The sequence below is a fragment of the Neoarius graeffei genome, chromosome 7 (assembly GCF_027579695.1).
Source record: "Neoarius graeffei isolate fNeoGra1 chromosome 7, fNeoGra1.pri, whole genome shotgun sequence".
Lineage (NCBI taxonomy): Eukaryota > Metazoa > Chordata > Actinopteri > Siluriformes > Ariidae > Neoarius > Neoarius graeffei.
In genome coordinates this window covers 80,822,183-80,841,716 of record NC_083575.1, presented here as the reverse complement: position 1 = coordinate 80,841,716, position 19,534 = coordinate 80,822,183, and the positions used below count along the sequence as shown (strand labels likewise).

At 43.0% G+C, this 19,534-nt stretch overlaps 1 protein-coding gene across 1 annotated transcript in view; it reads right to left on the bottom strand.

Moving 5' to 3' along the window:
* The window catches only part of LOC132889715 (probable E3 ubiquitin-protein ligase HERC6), a 48,095-nt gene extending 29,286 nt beyond the window's left edge, over window positions 1–18,809 (bottom strand). The window contains exons 1-4 of the mRNA XM_060926486.1: window positions 18,553–18,809; window positions 2,842–2,995; window positions 2,152–2,234; window positions 1,784–2,011 (exon numbers count right to left, since the gene is read on the bottom strand). Of these exons, the coding sequence (XP_060782469.1) occupies window positions 1,784–2,011; window positions 2,152–2,234; window positions 2,842–2,995; window positions 18,553–18,781 (694 nt within the window). The 5' untranslated portion in view covers window positions 18,782–18,809. The remainder of the gene's footprint in view (window positions 1–1,783; window positions 2,012–2,151; window positions 2,235–2,841; window positions 2,996–18,552) is intronic.
* Between the last annotated feature and the right edge of the window lie 725 nt (window positions 18,810–19,534).

Here is a 19,534-nt window from a genome sequence, read left to right as displayed (position 1 = left end):
CCCTCTAGTCTATGCATGTTTTGTCATGAAGATCATTGTTTATGTTCATGTTTTCAAATAAAACTAATCTGCACTTGCATCCGTCTTCACCTCCAATATGTGACAGTTAGTTAATACATTTTAAAAAATGTAATTATCATATAATCAAATAATCATCTTCTGGTTGGGAACAGTAACTCTGCTTCATGTTGGCCACATCACACTCTCTCATGGATGACTATTTTCCTATAACTGCATGTCCCCAGGGCGGCACGGTGGTGTAGTGGTTAGTACTGTCGCCTTACAGCAAGAAGGTTCTGGGTTTGAGCCCAGTGGCTGACAAGGGCCTTTCTGTGTGGAGTTTGCATGTTCTCCCCGTGTCTACGTGGGTTTCCTCTGGGTGCTCTGGTTTCCCCCACAGTACAAAGACATGCAGGTTAGGTTAATTGGTGGCTCTAAATTGACCGTGAGTGTGAATAGTTGCTTGTCTCTACGTGTCAGCCCTGCAATGACCTGACAGCTTGTCCAAGTTGTACACAGTAAAAAATGGAGTGTCAATATTGCAGTGTAAACCTATTTTCCTCTGGATAGAGTAGTTATAACACTATGCAGAGTAAAATCGTCTAAATGGTAGTGTCAAAAGTGAGAGTTAATTCCCACTTGCACACAACGACAAAATCTACTCTGCAGGGTGATGATTCCCCGCGAAAATACAATATAGAGTCAGATTAACTCTGAAAATCTTACACTATCTATAGTGTTAAATATTTTTACACACCTCATTGTTAATTTTGACACAAAATAGAGTAAAATTAACTCTAAAAATCTTACACTGGCTATAGAGTAAATTTTACACTGATTTTGAGTGGGACCAAATGTTATCTGACAGAGAGTTCAATTCAACTCTTAAAGAGTAAAATTGACACTATGATTTTTACTGTGTACCCTGCCTCTCACCCATAGTCAGCTGGGATAGGCTCCAGCTTGCCTGCGACCCTGTACAGGATAAGCGGTTACAGATAATGGATGGATGCATGCATGTCCCCAGGTGTTTTATTTTCTACTTACGGCATCCAACTGATTGGCATAACATCTTCATAACATCTGGTCTTTATCTTTCTTTGATCTACAGGGTGACCCATATGTCCAGCATTATCGGGTTAATAGGACAGTGCCACTGCAGCACCACTGTTTTGGACAGCAAAAGTTTGCATGGCCACAGGGCAGAGCAAGACAACCAAGAACAGCTGAGGCAGATTAAGCAGTGTCGCTGCTCACCCTGTCCGAGATCACAGGAGAGTATAAAAGGGTGCTGCCTGCAGGAAAAGTTGGTTGCCTTGAATTGTGGATGCTCTCTTCATGAAGATGGTTCTCTCCCCCAGCCACCTTTTCAAATAGTGACCACGATGATGTGCTCCCACTGAAACCTGCACCAACTGGATCTATTCACTATGCCACTGCCAGAAAGCACTCTGGACCGCCTACTGCCAACACCAGCCACCTTCCTGCATCACACTGCCCAAGACTCAGAGGGCCCAAACACATCCCTGTGTTTAGCCACTTGCACAGCTCATCCTGCACCCTACCTGCACTCTCTCCCTCTTTGCCTCTTTTCTGCTCCCTCCTCACAAAAGACTAAATAAAAGAGCACTTTAACCTGCCAATCTGCCTGGGTCTGTGTTTGTGTTCTGCCTGTTGTAGTTGTGAATCAATATTAACACGCTGTATGTTTAACCAATCATATGCATAATCAATACTGGAACTTCGCAAAATATCTTAGACAAGGTAAAATGTAACACAGTACCTTTTATATCTGTCCTGTTAAGACCCAGCTGTCCAACACTGTTAGCTCCACAGCAGAACACCTGAGCTGGGAGAGCCAGTGCCAGTGTGTGGGCTCCACCAGCAGAGATCTGAACGACTGGAACTCCAACAAGAGATCGTACCAGAGCAGGGTTTGGCTGCAGGTCCACTTCTTGCCCCAGTCCCAGCTGCCCATATTTATTTTGACCCCATGATAAGACTTCACCTCCTTCAAGATGGAGAGGCATGTTTTATAAATGTTTCAGCACTATTATAATTGGCCCTGTCAATGTTCAATATTCATTTATTTGGTCTAGTTCATGTTTTTAGAAGGTTACTGGCTTTGAAAAACTTACTCCACACACTCACCCTTGGTTAGAGCCAAAGAATGGAAATCTCCACAAGCCACCTGCACCACTGGGATATTGAAAGGTAAATGTATCAGGATTGGTCTGGAAAGAAAAAAAAAAATCACAAAAGATAATGTCAAATTCCCAAGATGTTTGAGCTTTAGAACTTTTCATGTTATTTATAGATTTGCTCAATGTGTTTATCCATGAACAACCAAAGATAATGATATAGGGGGGAAGTTACTGAGCCCAAGGACAAACCCCAACCCTATGGATTGTCCAGATTGTATAGCACTTATAACGCATACGGTATTATCACAAAGCAGCTCTCTCTATAAAACTAACCAAGTTGATGCAATGGCAAGGAAAAAGTCCCAGAGATGAAAGGGAGGAAGAAACCTTGGGAGGAACCAGACTCAAAGGCAACCATCTTCCTCAAGGTGACATCTGACAGTAGCATTATAAATCATTACAATATACAGTATGATGTGTTAATATAAAGGATGTTGGATATGAGTACATAGGAGTCTTGAGATAAACACAAGACAGGTCATGATCATTACAGGACAGAATTCACCTCCCCAAGATTCTTCCCAGGAAGTCCCAAAATTTGAACTGACAAACTTTCATCCAGGCACTTGGCTGCTTTCTTTTTGTGCCTATTAGCTGCTATTAATATAACTGATAAAATAGGCTCTCTTATACTTACAATGGTTTGAGACATTTTGCCACAGAATTGCTGTGGCCCAGCTGACCGTCTCCACCCGCTCCCCAGGAAAATATTTGACCTGAATCGCACAGAGCCAAACTGTGGTCCTGTCCACATGCTATTGCAGCTACACCTCCCAAGCCTTCAATCTTCTCTGCACAGAGAGAGAGAGAGAGAGAGAGAGAGAGAGAGAGAGAGAGAAGCCAGGTTTCCATTGCAATTTTGTGCAAAACAGAAGTGAGATTTTAAAAATTTTGACAAAACAAAACACAGTTGAGAATAGTCTGTGTTTTCATGGAGTGATGTTATATGATTAAATCTGGCTTTGCTCCTCTTGTGATAGTTTTTATCCCCTGCTAGCCGAAAGGCCCAAAGGGGGATTATGTCATGGCGATGTCTGTCCATCCATCTGTCCGTCCGTCCCAGGAAGGGTGCTCACCTTCTGAAATCAACTCCTCTCACAATTTTTGGAGGAATTTCACAAAACTTGACCGGATTCTTTGTGCATATTGCAATTTCGTTCAATTCAGTCGCATTTTACCAGAGTTATGGCCCTTGATTACCAAACTTGTACTTTGACAATTTCATGAGGGTGTATTAAGAACTTATAGAATAGATATAGTTGCCAGAGGGGCATATTGTGCTCTCAGAGCACTCTTGTTCTTCTTGCGATAGCTCTTACAGAGCGCTCTTTTTTCAGAAAGGTAGCATTTCCATTTGCACTTCACGTCATGTCATGTGACTTAAATGCAAAAAAGGCGGAAATGTTTGCAATACTTTTTTTTTAAAATTCATGTGTTTCTATTACTTGATTTTTCTTCATAATTTCAAATTGCTCATTAAAGCTGGCCCCACACTAGAGGATAATCGGGCCAATTTTGAGTCTGATTTTCCCCTTCCGATAACCACAGGGACGTTCCCCATTTGAGGCTGATCAGAAGTGATTATCTAACCTAATAATCTTATAGTCAAGTCAAGACAAGTCAGTTTATTTGTATAGCGCTTTTAACAACAGACATTGTCGCAAAGCAGCTTTACAGAAAATTAAAGACTTCAAACATATGACCTAATGTTATCCCTAATAAATCATCTATCCCTGATGAGCAAACCTGAGACAACAGTGGAGAAGAAAAACTCCCTCAGACAACACAAGGAGGAAACCTTGAGAGGAACCAGACTCAAAAGGGAACCCATCCTCATCTGGACGATAACAGATAGCATGATTATATATATGTATCTTGCTTCGATAACAGTGTCCTATATAGCCACAAAGTACAACTGTGCAACCAGGAATTCATTATACTTTTAACATGCAGTCTGTTTTGTTGAAGTTATAAACTGTTCATTGATGGAGACTTGAGTGCAAAACTGTTCATGGCAACTGCAGTCCTAAAGTTATCATGATAATTTTAGTCCTAAACCATCGTAGCAAAACTGTAAGTGTCCCGAGCCATTTTCTAAGTGCGTATTTTGACTGTCCATATAGGGCCGTCCTCCACAGGAGTGATGTAATAAGACTAAAGCCAGAAGTAGGGCACCAGGATGGATCAGGCAGGTCTGGAGAGGTGAGAGTGTGAGGTTTACAGGCATAATCCGAGGCTCACTGACTGGGTTGGAGCCTTCCTAATTTAGAATCATAAATATCAAACATGTTTGATATTTATGACTAGAAATCATGTAGTGTAAAAGGAACAGTGATGGAATATTGAGCAGAGAGCAAGCTGACTGGGAAGCATCATGTTTAACAAAGCATCTCCATGGCAGCAGAAGGTCGGAGAATGTATAAAAATAACTACATTTCTAATGAGTACATGTTTCACTCTCCTCTCCACCTGTGTACACAATTACATGAGCTTGTAGCAGTAGCTTGCACCAGCTCACCTCCAGCTCATGCTAAAAAATGCATACATGCTGGTGTCTATACAGCGTTTTTGTCCCAAATGCCATCGTCTCAGTTGTTTCCAATGAGGAGAGCACATGCTGCACTCTTGTTTTTCTCAGAGTGCTCTGCCCTTTTTCTTTTTTGGAAATGTCAACTTTTTTAATTGAAAGTGCATATCAAAACATTGTTCACAAACATTTTGCGTTGATGGTAAGCTTACTGATAATTGCTTTACCACCTTTATTCGTGATGAGTAAAATTTACTACGTCATACTTATTTAGAAAAAAAACTTTATTCGTCACATGCACACTTCAAGCACAGTGAAATTCATCCTCTGCATTTAACCCACCTGAAGCAGTGAACACATGCACACACCCAGAGCAGTGGGCAGCCACACCAGAGCGCCCAGGGAGCAGTCAGGGGTCAGGTACCTTGCTCAAGGGCACCTCAGTCCAAGGCCGCCCCACGTCAACCTAAGTCTTTGGATTGTGGGGAAAACCGGAGCACCCGGAGAAAACCCACGCAGACACGGGGAGAACATGCAAACTCCACACAGAAAGGCCCTCGCTGGCCACTGGGTTCGAACCTGGAACCTTCTTGCTGTGAGGCGACCGTGATAACCACTACACCACCGTGCCGCCCAAATTTATGATTCCTCTGACATAATTCATCTAATGGTGTCGTGGTTAGCACTGTTGCCTCATAGCAAGAAGGTTCTGTGTTTGTGCCCAGTGGCTGATGAGGGCCTTTCTGTGTGGAGTTTGTATGTTCTCCCCATGTCTGTGTGGGTTCCCTCCGGGTGCTCCAGTTTCCCCCACAGCCTAAAGGCATGTGGTTAGGTTAATATGGGGCAGCTATGGCCTGAAGGTTGGGCTGAAGTGCCCTTGAGCAAGGCACCTAACCCCAAACTGCTCCCCAGGTGCTGTAGCATAGCTACCTACTGCTCTGGGTATGTGTGTGTGTTCATTGCTCCCTTGTATGTGCATGTGTGTGTTCACTGATTCAGATGGGTTAAATACAGAGAAGAGATTTCACTGTGCTTAAGTCTGTGCTTGAGTGTACATGTGATAAATAAAGGCTTCTTGTTTTATCTAACACACTGCCTCGCCCATTGTAAAAATTTAAAGGGTTATGACGTTTCAAACTTATCTGGCCCATTTTGGCTGACTCCAGTAGATAAAAAGAACCAAATCATTTATTTATTGAGGAAAATTATCTTTTTCCAGCCTGATGAGCATCATCATCTCTTTTTCTGAGGTCCTCAGAAACCTCCATTGTTTGTGCCATGATGCACTTCCAAAAACTCATGTTGTGAAGATCAAATTTCCTTATAATTGTAAAGCGACCTCGGGTATGAGAAATCCATCCATCCATCCATCCATTATCTGTAGCCACTTATCCTGTTCTACAGGGTCGCAGGCAAGCTGGAGCCTATCCCAGCTGACAATGGGTGATAGGCGGGGTACACCCTGGACAAGTCACCAGGTCATCACAGGGCTGACACACAGAGACAAACAACCATTCATACTCACACCTACAGTCAATTTAGAGTCACCAGTTAACCTAACCTGCATGTCTTTGGACTGTGGGGGAAACCGGAGCACCCGGAGGAAACCCATGCAGACACGGGGAGAACATGCAAACTCCACACAGAATGGCCCTTGCCGGCCGCTGGGCTCGAACCCGGACCTTCTTGCTGTGAGGTGACAGCGCTAACCACTACACCACCCTGGTATGAGAAATGCGCTATATAAATTTAACTTATTCTCATCTCATCTCATTATCTCTAGCCGCTTTATCCTTCTACAGGGTCGCAGGCAAGTTGGAGCCTATCCCAGCTGACTACGGGCGAAAGGCGGGGTACACCCTGGACAAGTCGCCAGGTCATCACAGGGCTGACACACAGAGACAAACAACCATTCATACTCACACCTACAGTCAATTTAGAGCCACCAATTAGCCTAACCTGCATGTCTTTGGACTGTGGGGGAAACCGGAGCACCCGGAGGAAACCCATGCGGCCACGGGGAGAACATGCAAACTCCACACAGAATGGCCCTTGCCGGCCGCTGGGCTCGAACCCGGACCTTCTTGCTGTGAGGTGACAGCGCTAACCACTACACCTCCCTGGTATGAGAAATGCGCTATATAAATTTAAATTATTATTATTATTATTATTATACAACCCCGATTCCAAAAAAGTTGGGACAAAGTACAAATTGTAAATAAAAATGGAATGCAATGATGTGGAAGTTTCAAAATTCCATATTTTATTCAGAATAGAACATAGATGACATATAAAATGTTTAAACTGAGAAAATGTATCATTTAAAGAGAAAAATTAGGTGATTTTAAATTTCATGACAATAACACATCTCAAAAAAGTTGGGACAAGGCCATGTTTACCACTGTGAGACATCCCCTTTTCTCTTTACAACAGTCTGTAAACATCTGGGGACTGAGGAGACAAGTTGCTCAAGTTTAGGGATAGGAATGTTAACTCATTCTTGTCTAACATAGGATTCTAGTTGCTCAACTGTCTTAGGTCTTTTCTGTCGTATCTTCCGTTTTATGATGCGCCAAATGTTTTCTATGGGTGAAAGATCTGGACTGCAGGCTGGCCAGTTCAGTACCCGGACCCTTCTTCTACGCAGCCATGATGCTGTAATTGATGCAGTATGTGGTTTGGCATTGTCATGTTGGAAAATGCAAGGTCTTCCCTGAAAGAGACGCCGTCTGGATGGGAGCATATGTTGCTCTAGAACCTGGATATACCTTTCAGCATTGATGGTATCTTTCCAGATGTGTCAGCTGCCCATGCCACACGCACTAATGCAACCCCATACCATCAGAGATGCAGGCTTCTGAACTGAGCGCTGATAACAACTTGGGCCGTCCTTCTCCTCTTTAGTCCGAATGACACGGTGTCCCTGATTTCCATAAAGAACTTCAAATTTTGATTCGTCTGACCACAGAACAGTTTTCCACTTTGCCACAGTCCATTTTAAATGAGCCTTGGCCCAGAGAAGACGTCTGTGCTTCTGGATCATGTTTAGATTTGGCTACTTCTTTGAACTATAGAGTTTTAGCTGGCAACGGCGGATGGCACGGTGAATTGTGTTCACAGATAATGTTCTCTGGAAATATTCCTGAGCCCATTTTGTGATTTCCAATACAGAAGCATGCCTGTATGTGATGCAGTGTCGTCTAAGGGCCCGAAGATCACGGGCACCCAATATGGTTTTCCGGCCTTGACCCTTACGCACAGAGATTCTTCCAGATTCTCTGAATCTTTTGATGATATTATGCACTGTAGATGATGACATGTTCAAACTCTGCAATTTTACACTGTCAAACTCCTTTCTGATATTGCTCCACTATTTGTCGGCGCAGAATTAGGGGGATTGGTGATCCTCTTCCCATCTTTACTTCTGAGAGCCGCTGCCACTCCAAGATGCTCTTTTTATACCTAGTCATGTTAATGACCTATTGCCAATTGACCTAATGAGTTGCAATTTGGTCCTCCAGCTGTTCCTTTTTTGTACCTTTAACTTTTCCAGCCTCTTATTGCCCCTGTCCCAACTGTTTTGGGATATGTTTGTTAAGCATTTGATAAATAGTGGCAAAGTCATGTTAAATAGCTTACACAGTGATGTCATGCTGAATATGAGTGCCTGCGTGCACCGGGATGTATATATTGAGCATGCGCAGAATAAAAGGCCAGTGAGTGAGTGAGTGTCAGAGGCCAAAGAGACAGTGGTGTGTCAGTTATTTTCTCCCATGAATATTAGCCATTAGCTGCTGCTAGTTAGCCACTGTGGTGACTGTACACACGATAGACTGCTGCGGAAATGTCTAACGCTACAGGTTATGGGCCCAGTCAGGCAGGCCACAGGTGGCTGAGACTTTTATTCGATGGTGACGAGAAAAGTTACGAACTCTGGGAAACAAGGTTCCTCGTGCACATGGAGTTGCGTGGTCTCAGAGATGTTATCCTGGATGATCCGGAGATAGATTCAGATGACGAAGGAGCTCTCGCAGAAGATGAGGCAAAGAACGGAGAGGCTAATGCAGAGCTAGTGCAATGTCTGGACAACAAGAGTTTGTCGTTGGTAATGAGAGATGCAAAACGTGATGGAAGAAAAGCACTGGGGATTCTTTGCGAGCACTACGAAAGGACAAACCCCGCATTGTGAGTTTGTACTGTGAACTTTCTTCACTCTATAAAGCTAGCAATGAAACAGTTACTGACTATATAATTCGAGCAGAGACTATATTCACGTCATTAAGAAGAGCAGATGAACAAATAAGTGATGGACTTCAGATAGCAATGGTAGTAAAAGGGCTACCTGAGTCATACAAGCCATTCGTAGTGCATATCACACAGACAAATGATGTTGTAACGTTCGTCGAGTTTAAAACGAAACTGCAAAGTTATGAGAGTACAGAGAAATATAGGAGAAGTGATGTGAATGTGGAAGACAAGGTAATGAAGACTAGCGGGGCAACGAAAGCACGTGGTAGAGGACGTGGAAAGAAAATGGACTTGGCTGATGTCGAGTGTTATACGTGCGGTAAAAAGGGGCACATGGCTAAGGCATGTCCGGACAACAACCAACAGAGAAGAGAAGATCGAAAGTGGGACACACCACGGCGAGGCAGAGGGCGCGGTCGAGGACGAGGCCGTGACTACGTGAAGAAAGCTGATGGAGAGGCCGAAGAAGAGTCTACAACTTTCTGTTTCTTCCAGATAAGTGACTGTCCAATACAGCAAGGAAACAAGAAGGGTATCATGGTCGACTGTGGCGCCACTTCACACATGATCAATGACGCCACAAAGTTCAAAACAGTGGACAAGAGCTTCAGACCCGAGGACCACAAGATCGAGCTTGCCAACAGGACCAAGGTGAGCGGGGTGGCAAAAATGAGAGGAGACGCCAAGATCTACTTGCTGGACAGCGAGGGACAACGAGTGAGAACAAGGCTCAAGCAAGCACTCTACATCCCATCATTTCCACAGAACATCTTTTCAGTCAAAGCGGCGACAGCCAATGGAGCCGAGATTCGCTTCAAGGATGGTGATGACTGGCTGGTCAACAAGGACAGTACAAAGTTCAAAATGGAGGTGTATGGTAGGCTGTATTACCTTGGCACAGTAGAGGATGAAAATGTTGATGAAGTGTATGGTTGTCATGACATTCAAACCTGGCATAGGATACTTGGTCATTGTAATTTTGATGATATTGAACGATATCAAAGTGCATAGAAACATATCTGTGAAGATACTCAGATATGTTTCTACGCACTTTGGGATGAGTTCCCTTCGACTGGTGCGGGAGTATGAGAGAACTTCCAGAAAACTGGCAGGCATCTTAGCCAGAGAGGATCGTTCATTTTTGTCAACCTGGAACGACCATCACTGAACAGAGGTGGGTGTCTATGACATCTATCAGCCACCTACAATGCAGCCATCAGCATTCTGATTCGGATTCTATGATGATCCATGAGAGGATAAATACTTGATACTCCCTATTAGACAGACAGAACTGAGGATGCCTTTCGGATGAGAGGCAAAACGTCTTCAAGACTTTTCAAGCAAGTCCAGTTGCTCTCTTCAACCAACCACAGATTACTATGTACCTGGATGACTGAGTATCTTCACAGATATTACAGTGGGATGATTTTTCCATACTTTATCAAAGCAAAAAGTGACACGACAATAGCTACGGAGAAATTCATAGCAGACGTAGCTCCATATGGAAAGATAAAGTGCATAAGGTCAGACAACGGTACAGAGTTTACCGGGCAGGAGTTCCAGTCTTTACTTAGGAGTAAAGGGATAAGGCACGAGACAAGTGCACCCTACTCACCTCATCAGAACGGAACTGCCGAAAGAGGATGGAGGACCCTATTTGAGATGTCACGATGCATGCTGTTGGAGAGTAACCTCCCAAAGCAATTATGGACCTATGCTGTACAGACAGCAGCCCAAATTCGTAACAGGTGTTACAGTAAACGCCTAGAGCAGACACCTTACCGTGTTTTCACAGGAAAAACACCTAACCTATCTCACATGAAGGTATTTGACTCTGAATGTTACGTATATAAGCAGGAAAAGAAGAAGTTGGATTCTAAATGTGACAAAGGGATCTTTGTCGGCTATGATAAGTATAGCCCAGCATACAATGTGTATTATCCTGAGACAGGGAAAGTCCTAAAACATAGGCTAGTGAAATTTATCACCAAAGGTAGCGCAGATAGCCAAACTCAGACAGATTGTGACATGGGGGACAACATTGAGAGTTATGGAAATACTCCACCAAAGATAGTCAACCAGGGTCAGGGACAGCCTGAAGAGAGTAGAGAGCCTAGTGTGGAGGAGACTACTGAGGCAGATCCAACTCAGGCAGATAGCACTCAGAGAGAACAGGGAGAAAAGAGATATCCTACAAGAGAGAGAAAAGCTCCAGAGTACTTAAAGGAGTACCAATGTAAAGCTGAGTGTGATAATGATGAATGTGAAAATGTGGATTATTTCTACAGGGTGGCCTATGATGTAGAGGCTATGGACTGAGAAATCAAAAATATGGACTGATGCAATGAGAGAAGAGATGAACTCTTTAACAGAGAATGAGACTTTCACTCTGACTCCACTGCCGAAGGGCAAACAAGCAGTGGGAGGTCGCTGGGTATATGCAGTGAAAGAGAGCCCAGATGGATCTGAGACTTGTAAAGCCAGATATGTGGCAAAGGGGTATGGTCAAGTGGAAGGGATTGACTATAAAGAGACATTCTCACCCACGGCCAACATGACCTCTGTCCGAGCATTAATGCAGGTTGCTGTACAGGAGGATCTTACACTACACCAAATGGATGTAAAGTCCGCTTACCTCCATGCTCCAGTGGACTGCGAGGTATATATGGAGCAGCCAGAAGGTTTTGAGATTAAGTCAGAAACAGGAGAACACTTAGTGTGCAAAATCAATCATTGTATGGGTTAAAACAGTCCGGTCGTAACTGGAACCTGTTACTGCATGATCACCTTACGGGGAATGGTTTTGTGCAAAATGATGCTGATCATTGTGTCTACAGCAGAGAATCTGACAATGAGAAAGTGATTCTGTTAGTGTGGGTAGACGACTTAATCATAGCAGCGAGTAACGACACATTACTCAGTGATGTAAAGGTAGGGTGACCAGACGTCCCGGTTTTACCGGAACAGTCCCGATTTGGGGTTGTGTGTCCCGAGTCCCAACAAAAGTCTGTCGGGACACGGATATGTCCCGGTTTTCGCCACTCGCGACGTTTGCGACTGAGCAGCATGGGAATCATTAGCGGAGAAATGTCTGCATTTACTATTTTGATGAATGGACAGGAATCGCAAACTTTCCTGGTTACTGCCCCCTGGCCCTGTGGCATGGGTGTTTATTTAGCCACATTATTCCAGACAACAGAACGTGTTGCCATGCAACAATAAAATAAACATTAACTGGCGCGAATGTTCTTTGTCTAGCAGCTAGCAGCAGTAATGCCGCAGCAATTATGCCGAAAAGAAAATGTACCTTTTCCAAAGATTTACAGGGCACCTACCCCTTCCTCCGAGAGGTGCAGAACAATGCGCACGAAGCCTACTGCACACACTGTAAGTGCTTTGTTCTTGTACTGAGTTGGGTACCCTATGTTGCAAATGATGTGCGCTCCTGTGGGGGCTTTCCTCGGGCTGTCGCCCCTCTCCTCCTTTACTGCTGTTTTGTTTGAGTGTATATTTACGGAAGCCGCGAGAGGCCCTTCATATAATCTTTTTTTATTCACCTTGTTATCCCGAGATAACGACATAATTAATTCAGGATCTCGAGAAAACAACACAACTAATTCGAGATCTCGAGAAAACAAAACCGTTATTTCACGATCTCAGCTGGATCACTGTATCTCCGTCGGTAGAGACGAAGCCGGGCCAGTCTTCTGCGGAGGTGCCGCGGACTAATTTTGAAATGATCCCTTAATAAAAGACTTAATGCAATCTCTCCCTGTGTCAACCCCTGATCAAAATATTGCCTTATTAGGTGATCGATTATTCCAGACATTCTAATGACCAAAGTTGCGTCTATATAGAATGAGAAACAGCCCCAAAGTCAGCATATCACAAGTCTCTTGGCGCACCTGAATGAACCATTTCTCAGCTGTTTACTCGAGATCATGAAATAATTGTTTTGTTTTCTCGAGATCACGGAATAACGGTTTTGTTTTCTCGAGATCTCGGAATAACGGTTTTGTTTTCTCGAGACCTCGAATCAGTTGTGTTGTTTTCTTGAGATCCTGAATTAATTATGTCGTTATCTCGGGATAACAAGGTGAATAAAAAAAAGGATTCTGTTTAACATACCATTCTGACAGTTTGGCCATATTGCTGTGTTGAACAGCTTGTTGCACCTTCCATTAAAGTGTTCACTTTTGTACACATCTTCTTGCTTTATTCATTCAGTTGTGGGGAATGGTTAGTAAGGTTGAGTCTGACCTAGGCTATGTTGAGGTCACATATCTACTTTTTAAGTTCATGCTATAGTGCATACAATTTTAGAGATATAGCCTACATGTGCATATGCATTCTTCTTGGTGTTCTCACAAACAGGTGAAATAAATCAGTTTAAATTTGGCCTATGGACATAGCCTGGCCCATTCTCAGCCATTACAAAATCTGTTGTCTGACCATAATTTAACTGATCTGTATACCACGATGCTACTAGATAACAAAATGCCTGTTTGTTTTATTTCATGTGAGATGTTGATAAATGTGAGCTTCAACAAAATGATAAGCGCACCTCTCTGAGTGTCACGTTTACGTAAAAAAAAAGGTGTGCGTGCACGAGCATGGTCGCGCGCAAAAGTGTCCTGGTTTCAGACTCGGGAAATCTGGTCACCCTATGTAAAGGAGATGCTGAAGAGAAGGTTTAAGATGAAGGATATGGGTCCACTTAAGCACTTTCTGGGTATTGACTTTAGTCACAGTGAAGGAGAGATCAAAATGACTCAAAAGAGACACTGTGAAAATGTTAGCAAAATTTGGAATGTCTGAATGTAAACTGAGATTCACCTCATCTGAGCAAAAGTTGAATTTTGACAATGAGGGTGAGGCTATTGACTCAACAGGATATAGAGAAATAGTAGGTAGCTTGATTTACATTATGACATGTACCAGACCTGACTTGAGTTGGGTTGTTAGTAAGCTTTCACAACACTTAGCTGAACCAAAGCAACAGCATTGGGTTGCAGCAAAACACCTACTGAGATACCTAAAGGGTACGATAGATCAAGAATTACACTATCGAAAATGTGAGGAAAGCCTACAACTTGAGGGATATAGTGACGCTGATTGGGCAACTGACAAAAATGATAGGAGGAGCACAACCGGATACTGTTTCAGCTTAACTGAGAGTGGTCCAGTTATATCATGGAAGGGTAGAAAGCAGCCAACAGTGGCACTATCTACCTGCGAGGCGGAGTATATAGCGCTAGCAGCCACTACTCAAGAGAGTATGTACCTAGTACAACTACTTAAAGGAATGGATGGTAGTAACCAGCATGTACCAGTCAAGATATATGAGGACAATCAGGGGGCAATAGCGTTGTCTAAGAACCCAGTATGCAGACAGAGAAGCAAACATGTGGATATTAAGTATCACGTTGTACGTTCTGCACACACAGAACGGAAGATATTAATAGAATACTGCCCTACTGCAAACATGGTAGCTGATGTTCTTACCAAGCCATTGACAAAGGCTAAATTTGAGAAGTTCAAGGGACATTTGTTTGGAGAGTAATGAGAGCTGGCAGATGTAAATGTTTCTGGAGAGAAATGTGAACTGTTAAGTTTTGTAATGATACGTTTTATTTGAAGTTTTCAGAACACTGCCAGTATGCCAAAGGCAGTGGCGGCTCCTGAATTTTTTTTCATGGGGGGCAATTTTCCCCCGTTATGTCTACACGGACCATAAATGTCCACAGGACTGAAGTAAATTGACCTAGGCAATTTAACCCTAGTGCAATTGAGCAAGTCAACTGTTCTACAGAATCTCATCTCATCTCATCTCATCTCATCTCATCTCATCTCATCTCATCTCATCTCATTATCTCTAGCCGCTTTATCCTTCTACAGGGTCGCAGGCAAGCTGGAGCCTATCCCAGCTGACTACGGGCGAAAGGCGGGGTACACCCTGGACAAGTCGCCAGGTCATCACAGGGCTGACATATAGACATAGACAACCATTCACACTCACATTCACACCTACGCTCAATTTAGAGTCACCAGTCAACCTAACCTGCATGTCTTTGGACTGTGGGGGAAACCGGAGCACCCGGAGGAAACCCACGCGGACACGGGGTGTTCTACAGAATGTTCTGTAAATAGATTTTGTACTTCAAACTCCATGACCAGCAAGAATTTTACAGACTGTGCAACTTAAGGACAAACAGGAAAGTACACTTACTGTAACAAAACATTGTAAATAGTTGGCTAACATAACAATAGCAGTTGAATAAATAGATGAGTGGATCTTTAGATCTTGCAATTACTGGTATTTACCAAGGATATTACCAAAGTGCTAACTCTCAGAGCAAAGTGTGGCAAATATAAAAATGCACATTGAAAACATCAAAAGTGAACGGATTCTGTGACTGTGTGTGTGTGTGTGTGTGTGTGTGTGAGTCACGAAGTCAACCAAACCCAGAAAAACACCACGGTGACTGGAGCCCTCAGTTTCATCTTTGCCTCGTAGAGCTAACTCGAACACTCCACAAAATTTCACGCATTGGGTGAGCCGGTTTAATATGTGCCTGTTCTTGCTCACCTCATCGTTGTGGCGGTGAACTGCTAGCCTGTAGCCCTCATCCGGTTGTGTAGCGATGTTCACTCTCCCAAAAGCCGAAAATTTCAGGCAGCTGCCCATGTGAATCTTTGATGACTCATGTTTTTTTATTTTCTCCGACAAATGATGCATGTCTGAAACTCCAGTGACCGTCCAAGCAGTGTTGTCCGTGGAGCCACCTCCAGGGTGGGAAAGTAAGCAGGGCGAGCAGAAAACCGCTGAGGTGTCCTCGCAGCCAGCTCGCCAGGATTTGCGCTGGGACCATGTTGAAGTAAAACCTCGAGTATATGATTTCCCCCCCTTGTCGAAATTTGTTTTATGTTTAGATTTGGTCGAGGGGGGTCCAGCTTGTTTTGTTGCCAATTTAGCTCGATTTGATCACTGACTAAATGGAACTTCTTTTAAGGACTGCACTGAATTGCTTTCTGCATCCATCTCACCTCAGAAACTGAGCGGATCAAACACAACTTTGCCGCGCTTCGCAGTGACGTAAGCAGGTTAGGGCCCCCCCGGAACCCATAGAGATTGCACCGAAGTGTCAGTCAGGAGAAAAAAATATATTAACATGGGACTCTATCAGTGAACTCTTGGGCGATTTTCAGCGTGACTGAAATCGCCCCAAAAGGGGCGGTACTCTAGAAGCAAGACCACCCTGATTGGACAATGATACCCAGAGACAGATTAAAACGGCCTCGAGCAGTGCTGGTGAAAGTTTGTTTTAAAAAAAGAAAAAAAAAACTTTTTTTTTTTCCGTTTTGGCAGTGCGTCGCCCAATCGCCCTTATGCACCAGCCGCCCTTGGCCAAAGGTTTTATTTTGAGTTTTGGAGTTATGTATTTTTGGTTTTGTTTACCACTAGAGGGAGCTATAAACATGTCTTTGAGTGGGAGTGTTAAGCATTTGATAAATAGTGGCAAAGTCATGTTAAATAGCTTACACAGTGATGTCATGCTGAATGTGAGTGCCTGTGTGCACCGGGATGTATATATTGAGCATGCGCAGAATAAAAGGCCAGTGAGTGAGTGAGTGTCAGAGGCCAAAGAGACAGTGGTGTGTCAGTTATTTTCTCCCGTGAATATTAGCCATTAGCTGCTGCTAGTTAGCCATTGTGGTGACTGTACACACGATAGACTGCTGCGGAAACAAGAATTGTTCCCTTCGCCTTCACTACTTTAGCTAATGACAATCAAGAATTTGGTGATTTCAATGCACAATTGAGTACTTTTTTCAACAACCAAAATATGATACATATATTCGCCCACAACAATGTTCAGCATCCTTTCAGGACACAATGGGGTTATTGAAGCAAACTGTAAATGAGGTATATGATTTCGCATTTCATTGTCACCGTGGAGCCGTGTTGATGCGACACCGATTTACAGGACAGGCTCTGTCATGTCCGTAACATTTTTTTGAAAAAGTTCTTATTATACATCCGTATGAAATGCAACAAAGAACACACTCTTTGCGCAAAACTAATTCATTTTGAGTTGATATATTAAAATAATTATATTTTCTGATTTTCTAAACATATGCCATGTCTATTTCAGACGCGTCACATCCATAACGGAATTTTGTCATATCCATAACACTGACTTTTCCTTCCGAAACTCTGCATGAAATACAAAATATTTTAAACAAAGCTTTTTTAATATTCACCTTGGACCCCTCTATCAAATGGATATCTCCATTTCGACATTAGGTTTACAATTTCACAGAGTTTGATAAAAATGTACAGTCACCCAAGAAAAGTTATACTTTTTCTGTCACATCCATAACGCATCTTCTCATCTCATCTCATCTCATCTCATCTCATCTCATCTCATCTCATCTCATCTCATTATCTCTAGCCACTTTATCCTGTTCTACAGGGTCGCAGGCAAGCTGGAGCCTATCCCAGCTGACTACGGGCGAAAGGCGGGGTACACCCTGGACAAGTCGCCAGGTCATCACAGGGCTGACTCATAGACACAGACAACCATTCACACTCACATTCACACCTACGGTCAATTTAGAGTCACCAGTTAACCTAACCTGCATGTCTTTGGACTGTGGGGGAAACCGGAGCACCCGGAGGAAACCCACGCGGACACGGGGAGAACATGCAAACTCCGCACAGAAAGGCCCTCGCCGGCCACGGGGCTCGAACCCGGACCTTCTTGCTGTGAGGCGACAGCGCTAACCACTACACCACCGTGCCGCCATAACGCATCTTTTATTGGCATTTTCTGGCATGCCCTAGATGTACTATGGGAATTGTTCTTGTTCTATCACTTCTCCAGTATGGTACAGCCTTAAAATATGCAACACCTGTTTAAATACTGGGAGACAATAATTTTTCAGGTGTGAGTCGGCCTAGACGCCCACTCACACCTGAAAACACCTGCCTCTAATTTCACCTCCAAAATGATCACTGATGTAATATCAGCTCATTTTCCTCAATAAATAAATGACCAGGTATAATATTTTTTCTCTCATTTGTTTCACTGGGTTCTCTTCATCTATTTATTATTTGAATTACAGGACATTCAAAAGTCTTCTCAAACTCTTTCAAGCACCACTATAGTGTATATTATCTTATAATGTAAATGATTTAAATATAATTAAACACATGACCAAGTAAATAAGCAGCATAAGAATTGAATGTATAGTGTAAATACATAAAAATCTAATGTATACACAGATGTCTGTACAGCTTTTTATCTCTCAGTGTACTGGGTTGTGTTGGTGGATGTGTGCCAGGTCTCTCACAGAGCAGAACCGCAGAAACGAAACTGAAACTCAGACACTTTGGCAAAATAGAAACTTTCTTTAAACACTGAGTGAAATAATTTTCTCTTTAACAGTGTGAAAATCTCCCTCACTCTATAAACCTGTTAAAGTGTTAGTCTGTCACTGTGCATTTGTAAAACTGATTACTGTATATATATATATATATATATTCTGTGTGTGTGTGTGTATATATACCTGGCAGTTTGGTGTCTCTGCTCTTGGAGCGTCCCAGCTGTCCTTTAGAGTTTCTGCCACAGGACAGCACCTGTCCACTTGCTGTCAGGAATAAAGTGTGCTGTTCTCCACAAGATATCTGAACGAGTTGTTCAGTAAAGTTGACTGAAGTCGGTGTGGTGATGCCTGTCCCTCCAGTGCCGGGGAAAGCGAGCTGTCCTCTGGATGAATCGCCCCAGCAGAAGAACATGGTGATGCTGTAGAGACGTGTGTGTGTGTGTGTGTGTGTGTGAGTGAAACTCTCTCATCACCAGTCTGAACTCATTCAGTTTAATGCTGTCGGGTTCCTACAGGGGGCGCTGTGGAGACACGCCACTGTCATGGAGTTAATTATGGGACTACAAATAATATTAATAATAATACTGTCACTGCTAACTACTACTGCGACTAATAATAATATAATTAGATCGAAATTATGTGTGTGAATAAAATTCTATCTATCTATCTATCTATCTATCTATCTATCTATCTATCTATCTATCTATCTATCTATCTATCTATCTATCTATCTATCTATCTATCTACACTACCGTTCAAAAGTTTGGGGTCACTTTGAAATGTCCTTATTTTTGAAAGAAAAACACTGTTCTTTTCAATGAAGATCACTTTAAACTAATCAGAAATCCACTCTATACATTGCTAATGTGGTAAATGACTATTCTAGCTGCAAATGTCTGGTTTTTGGTGCAATATAGTTTTTGTTGTTATTAAAACATAACTCATGTCTGTGTTTCTTCACGATGAACAGAATGCAGCTTGTGAATTTGGATTTCATTCAGACCACCCTACGATTGTCTTATTCTGGGAAGTGTTTGAAGAAGTGTCAAGCGAGGACAAGAAAGCCTTCCTCTGTGAGTCCATTAAATAATTGTATATACAGTTCATTGCAAAAGTTTGCACACCCTTACACTACTGTTCAAAAGTTTGGGGTCACTTTGAAATG